Source organism: Oenanthe melanoleuca, chromosome 2, assembly GCF_029582105.1.
Source record: "Oenanthe melanoleuca isolate GR-GAL-2019-014 chromosome 2, OMel1.0, whole genome shotgun sequence".
NCBI classification, from domain to species: Eukaryota; Metazoa; Chordata; class Aves; order Passeriformes; family Muscicapidae; genus Oenanthe; species Oenanthe melanoleuca.
The window spans coordinates 85740097-85759568 of NC_079335.1; the positions used below are offsets into that span (position 1 = coordinate 85740097).

At 39.0% G+C, this 19472-nt stretch overlaps 1 protein-coding gene across 4 annotated transcripts in view; it reads left to right on the plus strand.

Annotated features, from left to right (window-relative positions):
- The window catches only part of HIVEP1 (HIVEP zinc finger 1), a 118283-nt gene that overhangs the window by 44948 nt on the left and 53863 nt on the right, over positions 1–19472 (plus strand). Inside the window, exon 1 of one of the 4 annotated variants that reach the window (XM_056483258.1) lies at positions 3250–3466. The exons of the other annotated variants lie outside the window; for them this stretch is intronic. Coding sequence (XP_056339233.1) covers positions 3397–3466 — 70 coding nt within the window. The 5' untranslated portion in view covers positions 3250–3396. Of the gene's footprint in view, positions 1–3249; positions 3467–19472 lie in introns of those variants that run through there. 4 annotated transcript variants of the gene reach the window in all.

Here is a 19472-nt window from a genome sequence, read left to right on the forward strand (position 1 = left end):
TTGTGCCAGGAAGTTTTGGTTTCCTAATAAAATTGAAAGACGAATTTCTGCTTCTCTTAAAATCTTTGGGAACTTTATAGTCAAATGCTCATCTGAGACTGGAGCATGGAGTTTGGAAAAGCATTTCAGCTTCACCTAATTTATTCTGTGTGAGATATTCACCTGTGTGTGCCTGCATAGTGCTGCAAGGGACAGGTAGATATATAAGAAACAAAAAGCCGTGCATTTCAACATCCATAAATGTTGCTTTATCATGGCTACGATGTTGTTAGTGCAAAAAGCAAAACATATGCCTTTTGAAATTGCTTAAAACAGGTGTATTTTCAGAAGGAGTCCCCTGAACAGTAGTAAATTTGTTCACAGATTGGAATAAGCAATAGATGTTAAATCCACTCCTAATAAGTGTGTGCCAAGCCATTCCTTCTGGTTTTGTCAGATGGCGTTCAGAGTAGCTTTGTACTGTACTCAAACATTCACAATTAAAGCTCATTGAAATTAGATTCATAGGACAGTGCTGACATTATTTTTGGAAGTGTGACTTTGTTTCCCTTTATAACTTGCATTTAGTGGGAGAAAACCAACAAAAATGTTAGAAACCTAAAAAACTTGTCATATTTCTATAGTTTTTCAGTTTTTCTGAAATTATGTGCATTAAATGAGGGATTCTTGTTAAAAATTTTAAAGACTTTGTACTGAATTTGGATTTTCAAAGTCTGCATGGCTTCTAGTTTAATTTAATAAAAAACTTGAAAGAAAACTTTGGACAAATTGTTTTTGAGACCTTTTTGTTGCTTGTTTTTGGGAAAGATGAAACTGTTAATTCCAGATTTTTTTTTTTTTTTTTTTTTTTTTTGTTGGGGGAGGTCAGAGTCCCTCTGGCAGCATGTTCTTGTCACCTCCATGGGAGCTTAAAATTTTAGGGAAAGATAGGTGTCATCCATCATATACTGTAGCCAAGCAACATGTCCTTTGGTAATATTAGAACAGGAGAAATGGCCAGTACATTATTAAAGAAAATTGAATTTATGATTTCAAAATGCTAGAATATCTAAGAGTCCCAGTACTGACTCTGGATTTAGGAAGTCTCCATGTGCCTTAACAGTGCGTTTCCCAACCATTATGTGTTTCAATTTATTTTACTCTGATTTGATGGACATACATTACCTGTTTTGGGGATAAATGTGAGGATAATGTGCTACCTAATGCATTTTATTCTCCAGCTGACATTTACTGTCAACCTGTTTTCTTAAAACCTATTTTTTATAGGGGGAATTTTTGGTGAGAGTGTATGGATTGATATGTTTGATCTGCTTCTTATTATGCAGGATTTGCAGTATAATACTTAAAGCCCCTTTGATAATATAGCACAGAGTTTCTTATTGGTCTGGAAAAGGTATTCCCAAAATGTGTTTGCTAGTGTGGTTTAGTGCAGCCCTCAGGTTTTTCTTGGCATTATGCCTTCAGGAAGCTTTACTTTGCATTGTTTGTTTTCAAATCTTACTTCTTAAATATAAATTAGATGTGATATAAAGCAAAAATTTGTAAATTAACATGGCCAGCCATCTCACATCTGAGCTAGAAATGAAATATTACAAATAAAATTTTGGTTTGCTCTAAGTCTTGTTGAACTGTATGAGACAGAAGGTATCATTTCCTGCTGTGTATCTTCAGCAATCAGCAGTGTAACAGCAGACTGATTGGTTATTTACTTTTTATTTTCTCTCCCATAGATCTTATGTCAACAGCATTCAAGCAGAGTGTAGCATGGTTATTTTTACTGTATCTTTATTGGTTGCCTAGATTAAAACATGAACAGTTTTATGGAGGTTGCCTTTTTGCATCCTGACAACTTCATTTTTGTCCTTGTCTCTATTAAAACATCTAATTTCTCTCAGACAGCTTAACCTTTTTCTTCTATTTCAAATAATGACAAGGACAAATATTTGTCAACAACCTTTCAACTTGATGTATTCATGGCTCAGTATCTTGGGGGTCTGGAAAAATGTGTCTGACCCTTCCTGTAGCTGAGGTGGTTGCCAGATGTGGGAATGCCCATCTCTGCTTCCATCTCTGCAGCAGTTCTGATGGTGACGTGCAGCTGCCCAGAGTATGGATACTTTAAACGTCTTGGGAAAAAGGAACTAAGTATTTTTTTCCCTTTTATATGTGTTGGGCATGCTGCTCAGTAAATGTGGTCCTAATCCTTTAGTAGCAAACTGTGATATAAACATCAGTGATTTTCCCACGTCTCCTTCAGACCTGTGTGATTAAAATCTTACATCAGCATTGGAATGATTTGTATTCTTTCATGCTTTCAACTATTCAGGTTGTCAGTAAAAAAGGCCTATTTCTACCAACATGTGATCAGAGATTTCTGTCGCACTCTGCTTGGCACAGACCTAGTGATGATGGATGTCACTGGTACCTACACAGAATGTTCCTGCTGTGTCTTTTCCTGAATGTGTGCCCAAAGGGAATCTTTCCACGGTTTTTGCATGGCCTTTAGCTGAAGACTTGTTCAGGAGGGAGAAGGTATTTTAAGGAAACTGTGGTAGGTACAAATCCTGGTAATAAGGCTCTTGTGGTATATGCAGTGCTGCCTGACAGATCTGTATTTGATTTCACTGATGGCCTTTCAAATGCAGAGTTAGATTTTCTACATGTTATTGCAGCTGAACAATTGCAGATATCTCCTCACAGAAGGAAGGCCTTATTTCCTTTTCCTGGGCAAATACTCCCTTATTTGTTCATATCCTGCTCTTTCTCTTTCTCTTTCAAAATGAAGTGTTTAATTTAGGAAGAACACAGTCAAGTATTTTGTGCTATGAGATGGCAGAAGGGGTGTTTGCTCCTGGTGGTGGGGCTTGCTGGCGTAGGTGTCTTCTGTGGCTTTGGAAGGAATGTTCAGCAGATACTTGATGACCTTCTGTAGGAGGAAAAAAGGTGCGCAGGTGAAAATGGAGGAGGTTCTTGTGAATGTCGAGGTCTCTTGCAAGTCTGGAGCTCAGCCTACGTTCCGGTAGATAGTGAGAGAATTGTGCTGCCAAGAAATTAATGTTTCCTTTACTGGGATACTGAGGATCTCGGCGCACCACATTCAGAACGCTTCTGAGGCTTTGCTTACAGACCTAGGTTTGAAAAAAACAAAAATGTTCCAGCTGGAAAGGAACTGATTTTTCTTTAAAAAAAAAAAAGCCTTGGAGTGCCTTGGGTGTGTTGGGTAATTGTGTACTCAAGAAACTGCACTTACATAAGTGAAGACACTCCTGTAACCCTCGCCTGCCAGGAAGGCAGGCGCTGCAGAAAAGTCACTCATCGCAGAGGAACTCCAGTAGGTGCAAAAGGGGAGGAGAACCTTTGTGCTGTGTTTATTCACAAAGAGAAGTTGTCTTTGGCATGTGTGCTTGGCACCAGAGGATTCCCGTTTTTTATCCTGCGGAGCTGCTTTTTCTTGTCGGTGTTGCGGGTAGGTTTCCTTTCCTAACGCGGAAGGGGAGAGGTGGGTATTTTCCATAGTGCATCACAAGGCTTCACCCCCGCTGGCTGAAAGAGCCCAGCAGAGCTCCTTCTGGAGGCAGGGTAGAAGTCAGAAGCAGAGTCCTGGGCAGCAGCTCTGGTGGATTCCATTCCAGTGCTGTTTGATGAGAGAGGAAAGATACGGGAGGATGTCGAGGTGGCATGCAGCAGGGCACAGTGTGCAGGATATTGGTCTGGGCTCCCTGGTTCAGTAAGGAAAGCCCACACAGATGGGGAGGGACTTTATACAAGGGCATTAATGATAGGACAAAGGGTAATGACTTTAAACCGAAAGAGGGTGGATTTAGATTAGATCAAAGAAAGAAATTCTTTACTGTGAAGGTGGTGAGACACTGGAACAGGTTACCCAGAGAGGTGTTAGATGCCCCTTAACTGGAAACAGTCAAGATCAAGTTGGATGGAGCTCTGAGCAACATGATCTTGTAATGATGTCCCTGCTCATTGCAGGGGATTGGGTTAGATGACCTTTGAAGGTCCCTTCCAACCCAAACTATTTTATGATTCTGGCAAATGCTCAGTAAATATGGTCCTAATCCCTCACTAGCAGACTGTGATATGAACAGCAGTGATTTCCAGATCTACCTCTCATTAGGGGAGTTCTAAAACAAGGGCACTTTCTGGGCAAAACTAGGCTATACTGTATTTACCAAGTAAGCACATTTTCCATTAATGTAGTTTATAAAATGTACAAACAGGCCTTAGTGTTTGCTTACATTGCTTACAGTACAAATGTCAAATTTAAATGCATGTTAAACTTTATTTCATATGTTTATTTCAAATGTAATTTGATTTTACTTTGAAAACATTTCAGGAGTTGGGATGTGTGACAGAACAGCAAAGATATTTAATACTTAGCTTAATTTAGAAAAATGACCTTTCGGAGAAAAAGACTGTGCTTGTCAAAAATATACTGATGAATTAATTTCTTGTGATGCCAGTGTGATAGCTGACTTTTGAGAGCAACCTTATAGATAATGAGTTTTATTTTTATCTTAGATCTGTCTGATTGTAGTGCCTCTTACAAATCAAGTCACTTTACTGACTTCTATGGGTATAAATACATAGCAAAATTTGGAAGCAAAAAGGAAAAACCAGAAAAAAAATCCTAAATAAAAACAAAACATAAAAAAGAACCCCAACAAAATTAAACCAGAACAGTGCAAATCTGACTGACCAGTGTGGATGGATACTTGTGATTTTAAATGACATTGCAATTGTAAGATCAGAATCCTCTTTCACCACCACCACCACCTCCCCAGTCCCCACCCATAAACCACTCTTGCAATAATATCTAGAAATAGCAGCATTGTAATCACTTTTTAAATGTCCCTAATAGAAATGTGGTAGCGATGCTTTCTTAGAAAATACTAACTTTGTTTCCAGAGATATGTCAGTGACTTTTATTTTGTAAAAATCTGCAAGGAATTTGAAAGCAATCTTAGTACTTCTTGCAGGTTTCTGACTGCTTAAATTGATTTATGTTTAGAACCTAATTTTGCTCACTTTGACAAAACTGGCAACTTCAGCGGGTTTATTTGTGCAGATAGAGTGAGAAAGATTCAGCTTTTGATATAAATACTTTAGCTTTCTGGTTTCTGAGAACTATTTTCTTACAGTTAATTATGCATTCTTAAAAATGTGTGCATTCATAGGCATATGTAGAGGGAGAGATGGCAGCTTAGTTTGCAAAATATTGAGCTTCGTTTTGCCTATCAATGTTTTTAATTTTAGTCAGAACAATCTCCAAAATGTAAAGACAGATCAAGACTTAGAAGTCATGTCACATATATTGTCACATGCAGCATTGTGAACTGTATAAGCATAGCTATTACTGGAACATCAGTATGTTTCAAAACATTGTTTTAAAGGTTTTTCCTGGCTCAGTCCAAAGTGGTCCTTTGAGGTTCATTTGGTGAGGGACGGATGTCAAAACAGGAGGTTTGTGTTCTTGTGGGCCAAGGTCGGCTGTCAGGTGGAGGGGGGAGTGTGGGAGATGACTCAGCATGGATGGGCTTGGGAACAGGTTTGTGAAAGCTAAAATATTGCAAAACATAAATTCCTTTCCGTGCTTGAATTGTATTAATTGAGATGGTTTGAAATAATGTGGTGCCAACTTGAAACAGCTTGCAAGTTTAAAAGTCTGTACTGTTTAAAAGAAATGCTGAAGGATCCATGATGAGGTGTGCTTCTGACTAGAACTGGAGTGTTTGTAAAAGCAAATAAGAGAATGTGAATTCATCAGTCTAAAAGTTTGCATTTGGGTGAGATGGTGAGAACCATAAAAATGCATGGTAAAACCACATGGGTTTACCTTAATCATTACATTTTAGCAGTATTTTAACTTTCTTGCGTAGAAATGTTATCTTAGTTATTTGGGTTGAGTATGAAGTTTGCTGAAAATACCTTAGCTGCAAGCTGCTGTTGAAAATAGCAATGCTTCTCTTGCTGTTTTATCACTGTGGTTGTGATGAAGTTGGTGAGCAGCAGTCACTGTCGTGTTTGGTGGTTACACTGAGGTCACTCCCAGCTAGGCTTGGCTGAGCATTTTTGGTAATGTTGCAAGTATATTCCAGCTTTGCAGCAGCACACTTACTGTTAGCTCTGTGGTGATCTCCTTTTGGGTGGTAGTTTCTCAGAATAGCTTTAGTTATTGTTGGAACAGTGGCAAGTTTAAAGGGTATTGCATGCATGTAATGGTATTTCATCTCAACCAAAACAAAGGATGTCAGTTTCTCAAGCAACCAGAATTATTTTTAACTCTTTCCTCAGTTCTTTAAAACAAATTCAGAGTGATTCATCAGGATCCTGTCTCAAAGTGGCTCCTGCAAAGTGTTTCTGAGGGAGAATAACAAGAAGTTCAGTTTTGCAAGAACCAGCTGTGGACCATGGTATTTTGTTTTCTGGATTTTTTAATCTTTAGGCGGTGTGATTTGTAGCTGGATGGTGTTCTGAAAGTCACATTTGATCTTCATTGAGAGTGTTATCTGTTTGGCCTTACCTAGGGTGTGTTCTTCTTAGTAAAGAAAGTGCTGAGATTCCCCAGTCCACAGCTTCAGTGTTCCAGGACAAAAACCCAGGAGCTCATACCTCACTCTGTTTAGAAGTGTGTGTCAAACGGAATTGATCAATGAATTCATTCGCAATGGGAAAGCTAAATCTCAAATACATATATTTTAAATATCTGCCTGAAAGCAGAGAGGAAATTGAGCCAAGACAAATTGAAGACACAAAATTGGTGAGAAGTTCAACTCCTACGACCTACAACTTGACATAAGAAATAAGATTACAAAGCTTCAGTTTGGTCTTCTATTCCACTAATGCTCAGTTTGACCTTCCCTGTATCATTTATTGTTTAATATACCCTTATTTCAAATATTCCTCACCTTTCTGTAAATTAAACTCTGTAAAATGTGAGACTCTTTTCACTGGGAATCATCTGCAGTCTCATATTTTTATTGCTCTTTGAACTTTTTTTATTTCTGATATAGTTGTATTGTCTCTATTTTTCCTGAAGCAGCCTAATGTTTTATCTGTAAAGACTGACCCTTCCTACAAAGATTTAAAAAAATAAACAACGAAGTACCCAGGAATGAACTTTATGTGCTATGTGGTTATTTTCAGAGAGTCATCAAGACCTGCAGGTCAGTTCTTCAGCACCACAGACCAAAAGGTCATAAATTGAATGTTATGAGTAGTTTAAAATTATACAGGGACTTGACCTATTTCTTTCTTTATGTATTTCAGTGCCTTTGTGGCTTTTTACCTTAGCATTCTTGTTGTAGCACAGCATTCCAGGTACAAACACTTTCCCATAGTCCAAAATTTAGGGTGCTAGTGTGCTGGTTGGGTTGTATTGCTCCAGCTGTCCTGTAAGGAGGTGACTCGCAAGGTACCATATGACAGCCTGTAGTTCAGCTGGGAATTAAGCCAGGAAATTAAACTGTTTGCATGCTCAGAACTATATCCTGGTAATAATTTTAAAACTCTGTTCATCTTTCCATATTTAAATCCTAATTTTCAAGGGGTATTTAATGAATGCCACTGGGTTTGCCCCTGCTTTTATGCTAAATTTGGAGTGATACTTTCCAAATCTTATGTTTACTGTAGCATGTGAGGTAATGAAATCAGAGCCACAAAAATCTTAAAGATCATCTACTAGGAGTGTGAAAATTTTATCTAGTTGATAATTGGTAATTAACGTTGGATTCTGTTACTGAATCCTGGCTTGAATTGTTAATGAATGCTGGTTGAGTGTTCAATTCGAATAAAGCATAATTTCTGGAAGCTCTTAAAAATAAAACTCTCTTAGTTTAGTATGGTTTCAAGTAATTGCTAAAATGTTAAATGAAAACTGAAGTATTTAAACACCTAAACTATAAACTTGATATGAACGGAAAGGGTGTAGGATGTATTGTTGACTTTTGGATATGGTTGGTTGATTTAGTCTTTTATTTCTTTCTCTGAAAGTATTCTATGCTTAAAATTTACTCTACAGCATGAAACCAAAAGCCAAATACTTGACAATCTATATGAAATTAGTTAGTCTTGTCTCAGGATTAACCTGAGATCATTTAGTTTGTATTTATGAATTGTAGCTACAGAAAATGAGAAGCTGCACAGAGTGACTGCCAAAGATATGAAAGCATTGGGTCATCTGTTTAAGAGTATTTATTTTAGTTAAATTTAGTCACTGATAAAATATTGTCCAGTGTTTTGTTAAAAGAGAAAAGAATTGGGAAATCATATATTTAGTATTTTCCTACTTGCTGTGATTTCTCCTAAGTAGATTCCTTAAAATATGAACTGATGTGTCATTTTCTCAGGAAAAAGGAAGCAAAAGAAGCAAATAATTTCAGTGCATCATTTCTACAGTGTAGCCAATTTTTATATGCCTTGTATTGTACTTCATAATATTCTTCTTTTTTTTTTTTCCAAGTACTATCATTTATGCTGCCTTTTTTCTGTGTCCTTTCCTTCTCTTATCAGTTTCCACATGGAACAAACTATTTCTATTTTTGAGAACCATAAAGAAAGAGAGGAAAATGAGGTCTCCCTCAAGTCAGAAGCCCTTTGGCCTACTGCAGTTCACATGGGCAGTAACAGATCCATGCATGTGGTGGATGCCCAAGACTCACAGCCCTAAATATCAGCGCCAGGTGAATCTGGTGGCAGTAGATGGAAGGAACTTGGTCTTGCTGAGGTGATTCTTGGAGGGGTTGACAAGGAAAAATCCCTGAGAGGCTGAGGAGCACCGAGCCCAGCCTTTCTCCTGTTTATTCTGTGCTAGAAAATCCAGTCATTCCAGAAGTTATGCTTGATGATTTGTAGCAACGAACAAAGTGAATTTGGAGAAGATATAAGTGGAGAAGAGCAAGTCTTAGGAAATCAACATCTGTTCCTTGGCAGGCCATTACTATGATTTCTTATCTTAGTTGAAATGCTCAAGGTGTAAGCTTTACTGAGAAATTGGCCAAGCCTTTTCCCTCAACACAACTCCAGGTGCTCAGGCCTGGGAGACTCAGTGGTTTACTTAGTCACTGTGAACCTCCTCAGAGAAGAGAAGTCAAAGAGCAAGAGAGGTCATCCAGTTGGCCTTGTTTTCTGTCCTCCTTCCCTTCTTTGTGCATGTGAAGTTTCCAATGTTACTTTTCTTCCTATTAACCATGCATAATTTTTGTCTCAGCCTTTCTTGCCAGGAAATGTGGAAACTTCAAGCAGGAATTTATTTTAGCTAAGCTGTTAAAAAAAAAAAGAAAAAGAGAGAAAAATACTTCTGTAAATAGGTAGGACATTTAAAACTGAAATAAACAGATTAGAGTATATATAGGGGTAGGGAGAACATGCCCTTTGAAATCTGAATAGTTGAGGAAATTTGGGGCTGTTTCTTAAATAATTGATTTTAGTGGTGCCAAGAAAATGTCCCAACAAACTTATTAAAAACAAAACCAAAAAGCAGCTTCAGGACATTCTACTGGTTTTTCATTTTCATTGTTTTAGTCAAGTGTCACATTCTGATAATCTCTTCTCCCACCCACCATATTTTCCAGAAGTTATTGTTCCAACAAAACAAAAAAAAAATCTTACTGTAAATTAGTTAATAAAGTTGGATGCAATTCTTTCTACTCTGTTGTAGCATGAGGTTGACTAATGTCAAATCATTATGCTAAAGGCCAAAAAAAAATTTTATTTGAGTACTTGAAATCCTTGGATGCTCGCTTTGGCACATGGTTGTTGAAGTAAGCTGTCTCCAGGTTGAATTGTTCACTTCCAAATGCAGGATCAGGATGGTGTGTGCAGCAGCTTGCTGTGGCTTTCTCCCCCACGTTCCTCACCGCCCCCTCATCTTCAATCAGACAGCACAAAATTGAGTGTGAATTCTAAATAAAACAGAGAAAAAACACTTGGGTGATGTTCACATTGCAGAGTGCCGTCATTTCGTAGGTGTTTGAGAAGTAGCTCATTAATTATCTTCCTAAGCTTGCAAGTACAGGAAGAAAATTTCACCACTGAGACTAGAGAAAGAAGGGAAGAGGGCTGGGTTTTGGATTGGTGTAGATTTTACTTGTTGGGGTTTTTTTTAAAGAATTCATAGTAGTTTGCTGTTCCATAGCAACAGGAACCTGTACTTCTTGTGGGATGAGGTGAATGTGAATCGATCTATAAAACTTCATCTTTCAAAACACTTCATAGCATATTAGTAATACACTTAACTATCTGCATACTACCATTTTTGTTTTCTATTCTTTATTTATTGAACAAAACCTTATCAGCTACTTGTAATAACTAGGGGTTTTTGTAGAAAAGTCAATGAGTTAACTTTGCAGAGTCAATATTCCAGGATTTTTTTTTTTTTCAAGAGCTTATTTATTATCCAAGGGTATCTTGGAGATAATAAAAAAATAAATGCCACGTACTTCAGCCTCCTTTCTTTTATTTCCTGGGAGAGAATGTATTATCTTTCTTGGAGGGAAAGAGAAACAGCATTTCAGGTTTTTTTCTTCAGATTTGTTGCTGATTACCATCTAGGCCAAATATTTTAAAAACTCCCAGCCCTCCTCGAAGAGAGAGAAAGAAAAACAGTTTTGGCTGGGACTCTGCTTTAGAGGATTGATTAAAGATTTCATTATTCTATTCCCTTTCTGTATAAATTGTTTTTGCTCCCTTTTGCTGGATTTGTATGGTCTGAGCAATTTTGACTTCTTGCAGAGGACAAGGACAGGGGCAGTGGGTGAGCCAGGGTGGGCAGGGTACCTGTGGGTGGGACCAGGAACAGGAAGGCTGCAGCAGTGGTTGCCCTGGGGCCAGCCTGTTCTCTTGGCTTCCAGAGCCAGCTGGAGCAGGCATGGAAGAGGAGAGAGACAGAGCTGCCTGTGCTGGAGACAGGTTTTAACAAGTGTTTTGGGACCAGCACAATCCTGCTCCAAGCAGAAATCTTCTTGGAGAAGCAGAGGGGAGCTTGGAAATGGCTTGTGTGGTTTGTAGGGTAACCAGATTGGTGCTTAAAGCCAAGCACAGCCTCAGCAGGCTGGTGTGTGGTTGTGACCAGAAATTACCCCTTCATAATAACGTGAACTGTCCTTTCAGTACCAAACATCTCCCTGGCTGATTTCCTCTCTGAATGCCTGCTGATTGGTCCCCTCCTTCCCCAAGCCATTCCTTGGGGTGTGTCTGGGAAAATTTGGATGATGTAGGTAATCACTGCACAACTAACTTGCTCTGCTTAGGATCTGCCTAAACCTGGGTAGGGCATGATCAGTTTCTGGAAAGATGGTTTATCCTCACTCCTGCTGTCTTTGTTAGGAATAGCACATAGGTTGGAAAAGACCCAAGTGCTCACTGGGATACTCTAGACCTAGGTTTTAATTCAGGTCTTGAAGGAGAATGGAAGCAGATAGAGGGAAACAGTAAAAAGAGTCATTGAAATGAAGTATTGGATTAATATGTATATTTATTGCCACCAATTTATAATTTGTCTGGAGAAAAATAACATGAACTCCCTTGGGATGTTTGGTTTGTAAGCCTCTTTAAGAGGCTAAGCCCCTGTTCGTGGCTGCAGCATACTGTTAAAATGAAAACTTCAGCCTTTGCTGAAGTTTTGTGTTTCAGGCACACCTAGTTCTACATCAGCTCGTATTTGAATAGCTTTTCGAAGGTGTTTTTCATTTTATGAATCCTCATGATGTTTTTTCACCTTAAAGCTGCAGCTAGTAACATTTCATTTGGCATATAAAAGTTAGGGCAAAAATAGAAAATTACTATGAAAAAGGAGCTTACAAAGTCTGTAGAGCAAGGTCTAGTATAGCAGGTGAATTGTGGATTTTTAGGTTTTTTGGTTTTTTAACTCTAAGACTCACAGATGCTGTTATGATGGTTCATGTGTTAGACTCCCATTTGGATTTTACTTAGTTCTTGGTAAAACAAGTAAGCTGAAAATGAGATACTTTAGTCAAGTTAATGAAAAACTTTGACTTTGTGTTTAATGTTTAGTCATGCCAAGAGAGTGATTTTGGATTTGAAGGTGTGATTTTGCAGCCCTGCTGGAAGGGGATTTACCAAATAGCATAAAAAGGCAGCTGCCCTTCAGCATGGAAAAGCCCCAAGCTGTGTGTTAGAGTCAATCAGTTATTGCAGTGTTACATGAGGATGCTCCAGCACAGGCAGGAGCTGGTGAGAAAGGAGTGGGCAGGGTGGCTGGAGGTGGTGACCCAGAGGCACTTTGTGCTTTGGGCTGTACATGGTAAAGGGATGAAGGGATGTACCTGTGTGGGCAGGCTGGATTTTAAAGACGGGAAATAAGGGCAAGGCTTTAAAGAAGACAGTATCAAGTGAACTCCCCCAACATATACCCCAGCAGAAAAATCCCTTGTGTGTAAATCTACTGAGAGGCTGATATTTACACATTTTGCAGTCAATACCTGCTCCTTAGCAGACAAACATTGCCTGCTGTTTTTTTACAGTTAATAGAAATGTGCCACTGTCGATTCCCATTCACTTGAGTGATCCAGGAAAAGAGCAGGAATAGTGAAGTGACAGTGTTGCTGATTTGGTGGAAGTTATCAAGGGAGGTGAAAATGAAGATGCAAATGAAATAGCAATTTTGATTTCAAAATGACATTAGGTTGCTGTGCAACCAAATTGCAAAAATGACAAATGAAATTCAGTGCAGATATATGTGATGTCCACAGGAAAATTATTCAAACTTTTCATTTAAATTCAGTTGCTTGTTATCATTTGGGCATGAGATCTGGGGGTCATGTATTTGTGTGGCAGTCAACTGTACACTCACTAGCTGTCAAAAAGCAAATAAAACATTAGGAATATTTATAGCTGTAGTAGAGAAAAACATACCTGTCATGCTAGCATCTGTGGTGTGCCTTCATCTCTAACAGTGGGATCGATTCTGATGTCTTCCTTCTGATTGTCTTTCCCTTCTTCTCTTCCACCTCCAAAGAGGATAAAATAGCACTGCAAAAGCTGCAGAGGTCATAAGTCTATTGAATGGCTTTTGTGTAAGGAATGACTTAAGAAGATCAGGCCATTTGAAGTTTGCAGAAAGATGTGAAAAGCTTACACGGTTTCAGTATGAAAAGCTCCCAAGGATTCAAATGATACTTGGAGAAACTAATATAGGAATAATCTGTGGGACCCATTAAGTTCAAGAACAGCTCCTAGGGTTCACTTCAGAGCTGCCTGGTTTCAGAATCTTCAGCTTACTCTTCTGCTTATGCTGTCAGCTTTTGTTCAAGGCAAGATGTTGGGCTGGACTTTTGGCTTGACTTGTGGGTTTTTGATTTATTTTGGTATTTTGTCAGTCATCAAAAACTTCCTTTTTCCTTAGCCATCAGTACTATTTACTGTCCATCTTAATATCAGGTAATTGTAAGAACTTCAGTATCCAAAGTCCTACTAAAGATCTCATATTTTAAACCATTTCTATAGACACTTTAGAATCTCAGTAAAGAGATTATTTTAGGGTATATGTGAAGCTTCAGAAAATGAGTCTCTGATTAAACAGGGTGATTGGTGCTGTAGGTTCCTCATGCTTAATGCATCTACTTACCTGATGATCTGCCTTGTAAACTTGATAGTGTTTGAGGAAGTCCAGAAATAGAAGAAGACATTACAGAGAAGTTTGACCCCTCAGAGAACTTGCAGAAAGCCTCTACACAGTTGTCTCAGGTGACGAAATACCAACCTTGGTGTTGTTCTACCTGTTGAACCAGTTTTCTGCCTTTCTGTGTTGGGCAAGCCCTCCCTCACCAGCCATGCAGCTGAGAACAAGTGCTTTTGGAGTACCAGAAAGATGCACAGAAACTTTTTCCCCTGTTTGGCTGGGGAGTGGCTGCCTCCACTGTTTGTTGCTTTGGTTTAGGATCTGTATTTGAGAAAATACAGAATTTAATGAAATCTTTTGGGCTCCACATGTTATTATTTTGACATGTTTCCAGTGAGTGGTAAAGCTGTCAGTTTGGTTTGTTGTTTGGTTGTTTTTTGGTTTTGTTTTTTTTTTTAATTGTTTCAGTTATTTCACTGGCATTTATTGTATTTCTGTGTCAGACTCTTAAAAAAATCTATATATATATATACACCATTGAAAACCACACCTTTTGCCAATTTGGGGATAGCAGATCATAGGCCAGTAAACCTGCCAAGAGAGGGAACCTGTCTCAGTGCAGAAGGTATGAAGGTGCTCCTAGCTGCAGCTTGGAGAAGGTCATGAACTAGAGCAACTCATGGCTTTAATATTTTAACTTCTAACACTGATATTGAGTTAGGTATAGAAAAAACACCCAGAAAGCCAAAACCAGGCCTCGGAACAGTGAATACCCTAGAGGCTGTTAAGTAATTATTATGCAGATTTCAGTGATAATAATCACCCTGTCCTAGGTAGGCAGCTGAAATTTGGCAGTGGGGCAGAACAATGCCGTAGGATCAGCATAGCAATGGGGTAATTATTGTGCTAGATGGCTAATTAGGAGCTATGCAAATGGAATGCAATCAGTACTTCTGTTTGTAATTCGGTACCGGAGGGAGACAATGTGTGAAGGAATTATCTTTGGCGACTCAGCTGGGTGCTCTCAGAAGCACCCACAGGATGCAGGATCACCTGGCTTGGTGGGGCAGGTGGAGAAGGAACTAGCTGTGGTAAGTGCCACCCTTGCCTTTTGGCTTAGGCAGGGTGAGAAGGTGCCAGGCAGGAGGCATTTCGGAGGATACTTCAGCTACACTTCTGAAATTTCATGCTTGGCAGCTACTGTGCCTGTCCCCACAGGTGCCTCGCTGTTTGCTATATCCTTCTGTAAGGCGACAGTCATCCAAAAATTCTCTTCCTCCCCACCCCCTCCTGTGCTCCGTTTTTAATGAGTTTAAAAGCCTCATAATAAAAATTCAAATCGTGTAAACAAACAAACACAAGATTGAAAGCTCCTCAATCCCAAATAAACAACACAGGGACAGAGTTTGGGTTCATATGTAAAGTGATTATGTAATTTATGCACATACACCTTGCCAACCTCATCAGGAGCCCTCACTTATTTGAGTAATACATGTGATGGCAAGGATAAAGTTATTTATATATTTAATTTATATACAGCCTTTGCATTGACTGTTTTATTCTATATACAGTACAGCAGATCATTGCTGATACAAATTTAAACTGGAGATTATAGATTGTATTTTCAAATATACAAGCTTCTTTTTTTCTTAAGATGAAGAATAATAATAAAGGAGGATTTTCATTTTCTGTTTTTAACAGGGTTATATAAAGTATCTGTCATGAGTTCTTCATTTTTAAATGCAAATAATTATATATGGCAGGGAGTCTGATGAGCATTCAAAGTTGACATTAAAATGAAAATACATCAAATTTTTCTGAAAAACTGATCAAACAGGTCATTAGTCAAGGTTATAATGACTAGCAGAACATTTTAAATTGTTTAAAATCTCTTTTTAGATGTTTAAAAAAATAACTTGAAGTTCTTAATTGGATGACTGCTGCATCACCCTACTAGTTGTTTTGTTTTTACATAATTTTTAAGAGGTCTCTTTTACCCCCTCTCTTAGAGCTGTACAAACGGTCTTCAGACCTAGTAGTACTGGACAAACTTGAGATTTAACCTGTTTTACCTTGCATTTTTTGATAGGCTGGGGACATCCGAGCTATCAGTCATCAGGGTCAGCATTTGGCAACTCACTAAGCCATGGTGCTGTGATTCTCTAAGCCCCAACTGGAAAGGAGAAACCACAAAACAAACCATGCACCAAAAAGTGTCGAGTTCCCACAGTATGAAATTACAAAGATGAAGAGACTGTCTTTCCTCATCGGATCTCTTTCTTTTAATCTTGAGTGTTCCTCATTAAACTGGAAAAAGGAAATGTGTGGGGACAGAAGAGTGGTTTCTAATTAAAAGTAGATTTAAATCTGAGTGAGATGAGTGCCTCATCCAGTGGGTTTTGTGAAAAGCTGCTGTCTGCCGGCTTTGAAGGTGTTTGCTTTGTGGCAGGAGGGCGGTGGTGGAAACTTGGGGCCATCAAAGGCATCCTCAGCTGCCTGTGTCTGGCAGCCCTTGCAGCCCTGGGTGCAGGGTGCCCTCCTTCAGCAGAGGGACAGTGCTGCCATGCCCAGGGTGCAGTCAGGACCCTGGCTTGGCTGGTTGGGTTTCAGGTTTGGAGGCTCTCCTGTGGTGTGGGGACATGCAGGGACCTGCTGAGCCTCTGCACTCCCTGAGGAGCAGCAAGAGGCAGCATCCCACTGGCTGCACCACCTCCCAATTAACCTAATGGGCTCCTTGTGCAGACAAGACTCTGGGGTTTTGGGTTAGGGTTCTTTTTATTTTTTTTTTCTTAATTAGCTGGTTAAAGGAAGTCTTGGGATTCATCTCAGTTAACCAAAACACACTAGGACTATGGCGTTCTTGTTTTAGCAGGTTGTAAAGAGCTTTTCCTCCTCCTAGCAAAAGGGAAAGACAAGCAGCACAGCCCCCTTGCAGTGGAGTGTGGGTGCTTCTGCATGCTCCCCAGTCCCAGGTGGGTACCCACTGCTGCAGGCAGGGTGCCTTGGGATTAAACACTGCCTCCTGTGCCAAGGGAACCTGCCATCTGGGAAATGCTCCAGGCTTGCATCATCTTTGCGTCCTTCGTTGGCTTCATGTGGCTGCCCTTCCTGCCCTGCCTGTGCTGCATGGGCACTGCTCCTTGGAGCATGGGTCTCCCCTCTGGGGGAGGGAAGAAATGGCTCAGTTGGGATGTGGGGCTGTGTCAAGTATGAGCCCTGGAGATGTTCAAGGCCAGGTCTAGTGGAAAGTGCCCTTGCTGTAGCTGGGGGGATGGATTTAAATGATCTCTGAGGGCTCTTTTCAATCCAAACCATACTGTGATTCATAAGATGTGCCACGCTGCACCACCCATCTGGTGCTCAGAGTATTCATTATTTGTTTAATTTATTTAATAATAAATGCTTTCAGGCATACTTCTCATCCAATGAAATGTGAAGCTAATGTTACTTGCACATTAGCCTGGCAGGTTTCAATAGTCTGAAGATGGATATTTCCATGCAGGGACTCAGCCTCTTTTCACTTGCTCTCTGAATAAAAGAAGTAGTGGAAAATGCAGCATTTTATACTTTCATCTGTGTTTTTCTTAAGCTGTGCACACCCCTCTCCCCCCCAAATAAAAACCCACTGACAAATGTTTTCAGTGATACTGCCCAGTGCATACAGACTGATTGCATTATTATACTTCAGCTGAAGAATATTTTGTCACTTTGATTTTCTTTTCTGCCCCTGATCTAGATGATCAATGCAAGAAAAAATAATTGAAGTGACATCTTTCTTTGTGTCCATCTTAAAGCCAATGCAAAGTAATTTTCTAAATTACTTTTCAAATGTCTTCTGATGCAGTAAGGTAAGAGAGTGTGGTTTATGAGAAAGCAAGAAAAAAATCTGCTGCCATCTGAAGCTGTTTTGCAGGAGGTATTTTTAGGATGACTCAGGCCTAAGGCCTGAGAATTGTTCTTGTCTTTAACTGAAGGGAAAAAATACGCTGATATTTTCCTTCCAGTTGTTTTGGTTAAATGTTTGAACATATAACTCTACCCTTTCAGGCCAGTTGGAAGCTTGTATTTTTAAAAGTTTTGATGTCATAGCCTGTTCTCAGCATCCAGAATGGTCTAAGTCTCCTAATTTTCCACTTACCCACACAAAACATAAGCAGAGTATTTGTGATTAAAAAAACCAAACACAACAAAACACTTTTATTGTTTTAGAGCAGCAATTGTACATCCTAAACAAGAAGCCAAAAAAATACCCTATTTACAGTGATACAGACACATGCAAATATGTGCAATGAAAAATACTCTGTTTGGGTGTTTTGCAAAAGCCTAATGAACTTTTCACACAGACTACTCCCCTGTAAGCTTTCCTGGAGGCTTAAAAGTAGGTCTTCCTCAGTGACTTCATTCTTCTGTCTGTTGTCATTGTATGGGGTGGGGTGACTTGTTCTACAGGACAAAGTCATCTCATTATGCTGCTCTGGGGACACTTGTGAGCAGGAAAAAAAAACCAAAACAAACAAAATAAGAGAGATGAAAAAAACCAAAACACACAAACACCCAACTAGAAAATACATTGTGCTTCAGCTTAAATTGCTGTCACAAGTTACTGATTTTATATTTTGCCAACCTCACACTTTTCAGTATTTTGTCTTTCCCTGCTGGAATTCCTAAACCTTTATTTTCTTTAACTCACCATATAAGTAAGGCCTTTATAATTTTTCTGAAAATTTGCAATGCATATCTAATATATAGAATACTAGACATATTCAAGGTTTTATATATTAATGGGATCATATCTTTTAAAAAACCCTGTAAATTACATTTTATTTGTGAACTAATTAAAATATGTGAGGTTATATCTTTCAGTGAAGACCAAAAATAGAGACTGTAAAGCTGTTGAAAAATCTGGTTTATTTTTTCATTTAAAACCCCACCACAGCACCACCATATTTAATGCAGACTGTTGGTATCCTTGTAATGATCTATCACAGCGGGAGGTGTGTAAAACAAGAAGCATATTTTACTGCATGCCAGTCTCCTTCCTTGCAGTCCTAAAAAGCACAGTTGCATTATATATTTAAAACCTCAAGGAATTTGATGATATTTCCACGCAGCAGATACCTGCTGGGAGAGCTGTGTTGGAGAATAACATGAGGAGGTTTCATGCTGGAGTAAGAAAAGCCATGTTGTTTCATTTTCTTTTGCACATATGCAGGTCTGTGTGTCTATATATAATTTATATATATAATATATAAATAAAACTATTACGTGATGCTACTTGTGGTTTGCATTTTTGTGGCATGCACCTGCCTAGAATAACTGAGAGCTGGCTCTGTGGCTCCTTGCACTGCTGACACATGGAACCTCCATTCTCTACAGTGATGGATGTGATGATTTCCTCTTTCATTGTGCCTCCACATTTTCCCCTGTAGTAAGTGCTTGGTGAGAAGTGTCCCATCTTCAGTGAGAGTGTTGCTGTCACTGTCATTTGCTTCTACATGTGTGCTACTCCAGGAGGCTGTCTGCTAAGTTTGGGGCCATTTAGGATAGGTCTTACAGTAAAGTAGTCAAGATATGTACTATTCTGGCACTCAGGGGAAATGAAGAGGGTGCCATACCTACCATGTATTAGAAATTTCCATTAGTTAAATGGCCTTCTCTTACCCTAATAGAAGTAGATAATATTCCAGTGATAAGGAAATGTTTCTTTTGTAAAATGTTCAGGTTAGACAGTATCACAGTTTTAATTCTGAAATAATACTAAACCAAACAATTATTGGATTGGATAATATTATTTGCAATTAAATAGAGGACTTCTTGGTTTTCAGTTCCTCCTGGGCTTTGCAGATGATTTTTGTGTGATATTTTTTTGCTTATAAAGCGT